The 11382-nt window shown below is 34.5% G+C and overlaps 1 protein-coding gene across 4 annotated transcripts in view; it reads left to right on the top strand.

Moving 5' to 3' along the window:
* Positions 1-10540, top strand: part of LOC106870063 (uncharacterized) — a 10744-nt gene extending 204 nt beyond the window's left edge. Inside the window, exons 1-2 of one of the 4 annotated variants that reach the window (XM_089363194.1) lie at positions 1-55; positions 8223-10540. The exon at positions 1-55 is cut by the window's left edge and continues 90 nt beyond it. In XM_089363194.1, coding sequence (XP_089219320.1) covers positions 8392-10275 — 1884 coding nt within the window. In that variant the 5' untranslated portion in view covers positions 1-55; positions 8223-8391 and the 3' untranslated portion in view covers positions 10276-10540. Of the gene's footprint in view, positions 56-270; positions 354-651; positions 1020-8222 lie in introns of those variants that run through there. The other 3 variants (XM_089363196.1, XM_089363193.1, XM_089363195.1) reach the window with 3 other exon arrangements.
* The last annotated feature ends 842 nt before the right edge of the window (positions 10541-11382 follow it).

The raw sequence follows: 11382 nt of genomic DNA, 5'->3' as shown, positions 1-11382 counted from the left end.
TGTAAACAAAAGGGAGATAATCCGGCGTATTAATTTCCAGACGGACTTAATTTCGGTAGGGACTGCTTTTTTTATGTGACAAATAAGTCCCTCACTTTTTAGTAATGTAATAATGTTGTCTTTTAATTAAAATAATTTTTGAAAGTCGACTAAATTGGATTGATGAAATTTAATTACGTGTATGAAGAAAGAAATTAATAAATGCACATATTTTTCGCTGGTAATAAAAATGCTACATCTAGACTGTTGATGTGTGTGTGTGTGTATATATATATATATATATATTTATGTGTGTGTGTGTACGAGTGTATGTATACACAATGAAAGAGAAGAGGACCAAATACAATAAATAGGTTCTATAATTTTACATATAAATCTCTTCCTCTCTCTCTATATTTCTATATATTCCTATATATATGCACTATAATAAAAAATATATGTATTTGTATGTATGTATATTTTGATTTATGTGAACTTTAGTATTTCGGTAACTATTTTTCATCGTTATTTTTCCCTGAGGTTTGTCCTTGTAATATATATATATATATATATATATATATATATATATATATATGTACGTATATACACACACACATACACACTATCACTCACACAGACAGAAATGCGAATCATTGTCGAGTTCCACAACGTACGGATATAATGTCATACGTGTCAAACGTGACATAGCACCGGTTTCATTGTTCTTGAGTTGTATGTATGTGTGAGTGTATGTAGTATTAATTAAATACATCATATATATATAGATATACATGTATATATATAAATACATATATATTTATATATATATATACACGTGCGCTTGTATAGAAATGTATTGATGCACTATTTACTGTGTGTACAGATAGGCTTGTGTATGTGTGTCTGTAAATGTGTATATATTTACATATATATATACGTGTGTGTGTATGTGAGTATGTTTGAAGTAGTTTAGTGCTCAACTGTGTAAGAAGAGGTGCTCGAAAGAGGGACAATCTCTTTTCTGAAGACATCCACTGAAGGTAAGGACTCCCCACACCTCTCCTCTTGCCTCACTTTCTCGTCCCATTCCCACCCCGTTTCTCTACCACTATATGTCCCCCCCTCCCGCACCATTTTATTTTGCACCTGACCACTAACCGCCCCCCACTTGTGTCTTCCGTCGCTACATCACAGAAAGCCACCCTCGGCTCTTACAAGTATTTTCTCTTCTACTAAAAACGTTTAAGAAGGGAACAACACTTGATTCCTCTCTAGAACATGTTCGATCGCGCACTTAACCATCTCTCTATTTATTTCTCTATTATATCCGACACTCATTCTTCACATTTTTAGACAGGTTGTCTTCTAATACAGCCATCACTTCTCCACGTTCTGTCTGTTCACAACATTCAAACGAACTGAACAAGAGAGCCTGTCTCTGTATATCTCTCTCTCTCGTCGTGATCGGTCAGTCTATTTAGAAATAGTAGCCAAATCTCCCTCAAATCACATCCTATCACACCCTGGATAATATAATCTGACAACGTGATGGTCATGACTGGAATACCTTCGATCATAGATCGACACGATCAGGGTTGACCAGGGTCTAGGACAACTTACCAGTTTGGGGAGTCTTTGCAAACATGTATTGTTAAATCTATACTTTCCACCTGACAGACATGGGTCTACGTGTAAATATACATACATTGACGTATACAAGTTCATACATACATTTTACATATACTCTTTAACTCTAGTATCAGCTCAAGAGTTGCGGCCATGCTGGGGCACCACCGTTATATATATATATATATACACACACACACACACACACACACACACACACACACACCTTGTGCTTTACTCAAAAATGTTCCCAGCGGTTCCATGTCCCCCAAAGCTATTCGACTATTTCTTCATTCTTCATTCCCCTCCATTGTTGTCCATTTCAAATGTTTATCCAAATCTATTTATTTAAAGATCAGGAATGGCGCAGTACCTTGTTTTGCGATAATTATTTATAACTATAACATATTTCTTATTAATAACATTTATTGTTACGTGTACCATTCTGGCTAACGGAGAATTTTCGTGGATCAAATTTACAGAGATACACACACACACACATATATATATGTACCTTTTTATACTCGCCCGAGGAGACGTTTGTAGCAACAATCTGTCTATTGGGGCGGATGGGGTGAATCATCAGTTGTTACATGTATTGAGTACTTTCTCTCCCGTTCTTGTGGGTGTACTACAAACATATACACATATATAGACACACGCATACAAACATATATATATATATATACACACACATATACGCAAGCATATACATTATACACACACACACACACACACACAGACATGACCCTAATTTCTTCTATAATAACTATGTAAATGCAACATTTTCGGTATCAGTTTACTGCTCCACTAGTTCATACATACATACATATATAAACTACGAATGATTATTGTATTTTGTATTCAGAAGAATAGCGAGTTTATAGGATAGTCTTCTACGTTTTGGGTTCAAATCCCACCGAGGTCAACATTGCCTTTCGTTTTCTGCTGGTCGATAAATTAAATTACTGGTGGATTACTGATGTCCAATCTTATTTATTTTATATTCCTATGGATGCATCTTAAATATGAATGGATTTGCTATGAGAGAAAACGATTTAACTGAAGTAGATCCAACGTTTTATCTGTGACAAATGTAGTTCTTTATAAACGTAGGGCAGCAACCTGCTTCGGAATCCGGTCACAACTATATATATAATTGTGTGTGTGTATTTACATGTATGCATAAATGCGTGTACACGTATACATGCATGCATATATACAAATATATACACACACATATATGCTATTGTGGTGCATTTAGTAGTAGTCTTCGGTTATCCTTTGGGTTTAGCAATGAATGCCCTTATTTTCCATCTGATCTTTCGTTCTTTATTCTGCTACATATCTCAATATATATCAACACCTATATTTAATTGATATTTCCATTCATCTTAAATAGTGTCGATGGCGTATAGAGAGATGTTTCCGTTACACTCACTCATATACATACATATATATATATATATATATATATATATATATATATATATATATAATGACAATTGTGCAGCCTCTTTTCGCCATTTTCACGATTCAACGAGGGAGCCTCTACTTAGTTGTTCGATATGCTAGAAATAACAGTCAAATTTTCCTTAAATCTCTCTATATCCTTTTTAAAAACGATATCTTTGACTTCATTGAATACGTGACGCTTCTGAAATTAAAATGTGATGGTCATAAGTGGAACGACAAGCAGCTTAGGAACGTCGTTTTCAATAACCTGTTATACTTTGTCGGCTTATTCATTAATGCTTGTCTTCGCACTTGTTTAGTCCCGTCTTCGTATAACCTCCGCTGTTATACCGTGCTTGCATTACCCCCCCCCCCCAAATAAGCCTCATCGAAGAGATTTATCATCCAACACGTTCCATATGTGACCATCTCGTCTGTTCTCTAACGTACGTTATCTAATCTGGCCTTCAATGTTTTAGACGATAAGGTGGTTTCGCTGCTACGTCTAGCAGGTCAAGCGACCACGAAATACGTGTGTGTATAGATATATGTGTGTGTGTGTGTGTATGTATGTATGTATGTATGTATGTATCCCATGCACGTTTCCAACATGTATTTATCTACCTATTATGAATTTATTATACTTATATTATTTATTATTAATTGTTATATTCATAGTGTTTCCTATACTGTATATGAAACATGGAACTAAAAATACACCAAACTTTCCAGTCTTTGCTTGTATGTATATTATATATATAACGAAACAGGAGATTGAAAATTGGGGGGGGGGGGGGGTATTATCTATTTGCCATTACACATGTTTCATTTGCAAATAGGAGTTACAAAATTGTACATACGGTAAAAAACATGTAATATATCTTCTATTAGAAATTCTTGGGAGAGAAAAGATTTCTAATTTCATACATATGCACAAATATAAAGGCATGATATATATATATATATATATGTATATATATATATATATATATATATATATATATATATATCATTATTATTATTATTATTATTATTAATAAAATTATTAACAATATTCTTAGGAAATCAATATTCAAATTTATGAAAGATGTATGTTTTATATGACACAATAATCATTTTGAATTATAATTAAAATTAAAAATATACAAAATATAAATATATATATATAAATATATGCGTACATAAAAGTATATAAAATATATCCATAAGTGAGTGTAAATATAATTTGATTAAAATATTATGAAAGTCTAAAATGCATCTTATGATCGTTTCGCGGATATTATTGCTTTTATAATGTAATCTAATATAGACAAGCATATCGGCAATAATTCCGCTCTTCAGAGATGTATAAAGTTATTATTATATATGTGAAAACGAATGGTATGCATAATAAAATATGCTATAGGATGATGTTAATTAAAATATTAAAAAAATATTAAGAATATTAAAAATATATACTGCCCTTTGAGAATTTGTGAATCCAATCCATCATATAATTTGGAAAATTCATAGTTTTCCTTTGTAGATATTTTATATGATATATAGTTTTTGATGTTGGTATATTTTTCTCAGAATATTTGAGAATCACAGTACATTATTAAAGTAGAGTCCATCTTGTTAGATTTATTGCGTTATTTCACAATAATTAAATATATAATATAATAATTGGTAAATCCTATGAATCACATCCAATATTTAAATGTTCCATCGACTGCATATATTTCATTATTAAAAAAAATTGGATAGAGTTGAGATAAGTATATATATAGAATTTTTTTTTATTTGTCAGAAGATTCTATTTCAAATTCAAATTTAATTTAATATGAATGTTATTATTACTTATAAAAGTAATATAGTAGAATCTAGGTTCAAATTCTTAAGTGTTTAGATTTAACATATTTATTTTAAATTTAATTTAATATAATTATGAAAGTATTGTAAATTACTAGTATTTGAGTTCAATTATTAGGTGTCTAGATTTAACACGTATATATACTTAACACTTATATATATATATATATATATATATATATATATATATATATATATACATATGCACACATGCACACACATATACACATATATACATACTTTTTTTACGTATCAATACAAATGCTTCTACAAATACACATGTGTTTTTTTTCTATTCTACCTTATTTTAGGATCTAATAGCTATCATAAAATGAAAGTAAACATAAGAAGACATAGTAGCTGCAGGATTGGCTGTGTGTTAAGTAGTTTGCTTACCAACCACATGGTTCCAGGTTCAGTCCCACTGTATGGCACCTTGGGCAAGTGTCTTTTACTATAGCCTCAGGCTGACCAAAGTCTTGTGAGTGGATTTAGTAGGCGGAAACTGAAAGAAGCCTGTCATATATATATATATATATGCATGTGTGTGTATATATATGTGTGTGTGTGTGTGTGTGTTTGTCCCCCACCACCACCACCACCACTTGACAACTGATACTGGTGTGTTTTTGTCCCTGTAACTTAGCAGTTCAGCAAAAGAGGACCAACAGAATAAATACTAGGCTTACAAAGAATAAATTCTGGGGGTCGATTTGTTCAACTAAAGGCGGTGCTCCAGCATGGCCACAGTCAAATGACTGAAAAAAGTAAAAGAGTAAAAAGAGCATAGTTTTAAATAAAATGAAAGCAATGTGTGAGAGACAATACCTATACAGAGAGAAAGAGAGAGGGAGAGAGATTGACAAAGGGTGTGCTAATTAATTGAGAGAGATACATTCATGGCGACAGATAGAGAGTAGGAGAGTTGTCAATCTAAAAGTTGAGTTATTTCTTGTGACAAATTATATTTTTAATAATTATTTACGGACGACCTCTCTTTAGGATGCAGATTTCGAAAATCAAATTTGGTTTTCTCAAGGGTGCACCATTTCAGAGTTTTCCAGGATTAAACACACGTGTGTAATCACTTAGATTTGCATTTATATAGTAGGCACGTGTGTATATGCACGCACGGTGGGTGGGGTCTGTGTACCCTTGTCTTGACATTACATGATGGTTATACAAATGGTGTCTTTATTTCCAGTCTTCTGTGGACAAACATGTCTGACCATAGGAAATATTGCCTTGCTTAGAAACAGTGAGTGTTGGTGACAGGAAGATCATCCAGCCGTAGAAAGGCTGCTTCAACAAATTTTGTCTGACCCATGCCAGCATGGAAAAGTGGATATTAAATAATGATCATAAATGTATATATATATATATATGTGTGTGTGTGTGTGTGTGCATGAAATGCAGTCAGACAATTTTTATCTGTTGGCTCACTGCAATGCATATTACATGTCTAATCAGCATTTCAAGGTCACATGACAAACATATTGTTATCTTATCATTATGCGTGTTTTACTGACAATATCTGATGAATTAGCAACATAAGAAGAAATATTCTTCCTCTTGTTTTTTGCACCAAGAAATCTTTGGTTGCACCAACCTGTGTCCAAACACATTCCAGTTATGAACATCCTATCATTTTTTTCTTTTGTGTGTGTGTGTTTCTAGAAATAATATATCTAGAACTGTTAAGTCCAATTTCATATGCATGTTGAATAAGAGACCAACTAATAAGTTTAAATACAGTTTAACGCAGTTCAATGTGTCTTCCGTTTGTTACCCTACACACATCTCCTCGATACCCCAGTCGGATGAGTGAAGAATGACTTCACAGATACATTGTATGTATACCCCTTGCCTCATGTGTGTCTACATACATTATTAGACAAGCATGTGTATACCTATGTTAGTACATGTATGCTCTACTGATTAATCATTCTGACTTAACAAGATCATTGAAACCTGTTTATCTTTTACAATTATAGGCGCAGGAGTGGCTGTGTGGTAAGTAGCTTGCTTGCCAACCACATGGTTCTGGGTTCATTCCCACTGCGTGGCACCTTGGGCAAGTGTCTTCTACTATAGCCTCGGGCCGACCAAAGCCTTGCGAGTGGATTTGGTAGACGAAAACTGAAAGAAGCCCATCGTATATATGTATATATATACATACATATGTATGTCTGTGTTTCTTCCCCCAACATCGCTTGACAACCGATGGTGGTGTGTTTACGTCCCCCGTAACTTAGCGGTTCGGCAAAAGAGACCGATAGAATAAGTACTAGGCTTACAAAGAATAAGTCCTGGAATCGATTTGCTCGACTAAAGGCGGTGCTCCAGCATGGCCACACTCAAATGACTGAAACAAGTAAAAGAGTAATTGAGTGAAAACGTATGGCCTAGTGGTTAGGATGATGCACTCATGATCATAAGATTGTGGTTTCAATTCCCAGACTGGGTGGTGCATTGTGTTATTGAGCAAAACACTTGACTTTATATTCCTTTAGTCCACTTTGCTGTAAATGGGAAACCCTAGAACAGACTGGTGTTTTGTACAAGGGAAATGTTATCTCGGTTACTTGCACATCATGAAAACTGGGTAAAATTGGCTCTACAAGTCCTAAGCTTTGAGTCCATACTTTTACAACTGGGCTGCATTTCATTCTTGTTATATTAAACATTTATTTGCTCTGCTGTTGGGAATTCACCCACTTTTATCATCTAAGTCCTTAGATTAACTTCATGGACATTGAAATAAAATAACAGTATTGTATAATCTGTATTTGCTAAAACACAGGAACCGGTAAAACCTATCTGGTGGCTGTCTCCGTTGCTGTTGTTACTTCTTCGCTTTCTCTCACAGAATTCCTGTTAAAACAAATTGGAGTTGGAAGCCTAGTACTTATTCTATCGGTCTCTTTTGCCGAACCGCTAAGTTACGGGGATGTAAACACACTACCATCGGTTGTCAAGCAATGCTGGGGGAACAAACACAGACATACAAACATATACACACACATACATGTGTATGTATATATATACATATATACGACGGGTTTCCCTAATTTTAATTTTTTTTTTTTTTTTAATATTGAAAGGGTCAGAGATGATTATTGATTTGCTAAAATGGGATCACAGAGATTTGGGAATCCCCTACTTTTTTAGAATTTCTTTGAAGATATATAATTGTATACACCTATTGCCCAATTCGCAAAAAAATTCTTCTTTTTTTTTTAATCTTGTAAATAATTGCATCTTGTTTTTTTAAAACAAAATTAATTTTTGTTCTTCTTCTTCTTTTGTAGATTGTTTTGCTAGAGCCTTCCGACTGTTTCTTTGAGAAGTGGAAGAGAATTTTCCTGCCAGAACTACCAGTTATCATTCTGATGGTGCCATTCAGTGCTACGTTAAGGTTTACTACAGACTGTTAAAGACTAAACCTTCTGCTTCTCAGATATATTTGTTATATAAAGTATGGAGAAGCTTCACCGAGAAAAGGGGATTCCTGGGGATGTTTGTAGCAAAACTCAATACACAAATGACAAATCAGGGGTCAGAGATGTTTGTAATAAGTCTCAGTTTTCCAATGTTAAGTTAAACCCTGCAGATATTTGCAGTAAGGCCCAATTTCCTTCTGTCTCAAGCACCATGACATCACAGAGGATTGCACATGTTGGGGAGAAGCCCCTGCACAACAGCATCTATGACAGCCAGTTTGTGCAGGGCTGCTATCTTCAGCCCCATGGACTCGTCACTAACAATCAGAAACTGTTCCATGTCGATGTCTACAACAAACAACTGTCACCGAACTGCTATATACCGACTCATGAAAGAGGTCATACGGGGGAGAAACAACAGCAACAACAACAGCAGCAGCAGCAGCAGCAACAACAACAGCAGCAACAACAACAACAACAGCAGCAACAACAACAACAACAGCAGCAGCAACAACAACCACCTCAACAACAGCAGACACAGCATCAGCAACAACCACCTCAACAACAGCAGACACAGCATCAGCAACAACCACCTCAACAACAGCAGACACAGCATCAGCAACAACCACCTCAACAACAGCAGACACAGCATCAGCAACACCTACAGCAACAGCTGCAGCAGCAGCAGCAACAACATCAACAACAGTCTCAAAGTGGTCCTATTTGTCAAAAGCAGCCAGTCATAAGCAAGGCCATGCCCATTGCTTCAAAATCTCAAGTGTGTTCCAAACTCTATCACTGTGATCTTTGCCCGAAGCAGTTTGTGCGTCGAAATACTTTAGAAATGCACAGACGGATCCACACGGGAGAGAAACTGTTTCATTGTAGCTTCTGTGAAAAGAAATTTGTCCATCGAGATAAACTTCAGATCCATGAGAGGATTCACACTGGAGAGAAACCATTCCAGTGTGAATATTGCCCAAAGAAGTTTTCTCGGAAAGACAAGTTAAAAATTCACAATAGTTCACACACGGGAGAGAAACCGTATCATTGTAGTTATTGTCCAAAATGTTTTGTGCAACGAGACAAATTGAAAATCCATGAGAGGATCCACACAGGAGAGAAACCTTTCCATTGTGAGTTCTGCCCAAAGCAGTTCTCTCGGAGTGACAAGCTGCAGTTGCATCGACGGACACATACAGGTGAGAAACTGTTTAATTGTAACTATTGCCCAAAGCAATTTGTCCAGAGAGACAAATTGCTCATACACGAACGGACGCACACTGGAGAGAAACCGTATCATTGTGACATCTGTTCCAGACAATTTGCCCGGTCAGATAAGTTACAAATCCATAAACGCACACATACGGGTGAGAAGCCATTCCAGTGTGAATTGTGTCCGAAACACTTCTCTCAGAGATATTATCTGAAAGTTCATATACGGACACATACTGGGGAAAAACCTTTCCATTGTGATATTTGTCCCAAACAGTTTGCTCGCAAGGATAAATTGCAAATTCATCGGAGAGGTCATACGGGAGAGAAACCCTTCCAGTGTGAGATTTGTTACGAGCAGTTTATGAAGAAGGACGAGTTGACAATACATAAACGTATTCATATTATTCATCATAATGATGCTGTCAACTGTGAGGTTTGCACCCAACACTTACCCAATAGATTAGGTATACCCATTCAGCAGAGCCCTCACTCCGTTGAAATGCCATTAAACACCGAAATCTGTTCGAAACCACATTGTACAGAGATGGATGATTTGCAGTTAATGAAACGACCCCAGAAGCTACCTGCCAAAAACAATTTTCTCAAGCCGCCTTCCTGTAAAAACATCAAAGAATACACTCCGATGAGCACGATTCTTTGGCCAATTTTATACCCCAGTACTGGCTTACAAAATCCTCAGTAGTTCATTTAGGATAACAAATGTCTGGCACGAATTGTGGCCAGTGTTTATCATTAGACAAACTAGTATATTCAGACATTTTTCTGTATATGTAAAAGAGAGAAAGGGTGAGAGGCAGTCAATACTGTGAGTCTACTGTACTATTTTTGTGGTGGACAGCATTGCTGGATATCTTGCTCCAGCTGTATATGTGAGTATTTGCACTGCCTGCCTGCCTTTATGCGTGGTGTATAGGTACACACATACACACGTATATGTGTGTCTATATATATGTATATATATATATATATATATATATATATATATATATATATATACACACATACATATATATATATATATATGTATGTGTATATATACATATATATATATATATATATATATATATATATATATATATATACACATACATATATATATATATATATATATATATATATATATATATATATATGTATACACATACATATATATATATAAATATATATATAGGTTTCAAATTTTGGCATAAAGCCAGCAAGCTTGTGGATTGGGGGGTAACTTGACTGCATTGCCCCCCAATGTTCGACTGGTACTTATATATATATATATATATATATATATATATATATATATATATTTATTTATTTATGTTCAGTTATAATAAAAACAATTTTACATTAATCTTAAGGGTTACTCTATACTTCTGTAGAGTACAAATTTATTATTTCTATACGAGAATGTTGTTGACAGTAACTTTGAAGTTTTGGCCAGCTAAGCCATCGTCTGATGTGATGGCTTACCTGACCAAAACTTCAAAGTTACTGTCACCAACATTCTTGTTTATGAATAATGCATACATACATACATCCATACATACATACATACGTACATATATATATATATATATATATATATATATATATATATATATATATATATATATATATATATATATATATATATATATACATACATACATACATGCATGCATTCAGGCTCTCAGTGCTTGGGTTATAGTCAGAGGCATTAGCCCAAGATACCACTAATTATGCAGTTATTGCTAATTATTATTTTTTCTTTTGTCTCTGCAGCTAATTATGGCTAATGATTTTCGGGTTGACTCAAGTC

Source organism: Octopus bimaculoides, chromosome 14 (genome assembly GCF_046866305.1).
Source record: "Octopus bimaculoides isolate indiv1 chromosome 14, ASM4686630v1, whole genome shotgun sequence".
Lineage (NCBI taxonomy): Eukaryota > Metazoa > Mollusca > Cephalopoda > Octopoda > Octopodidae > Octopus > Octopus bimaculoides.
This window is presented reverse-complemented; position numbering and strand designations above follow the sequence as displayed.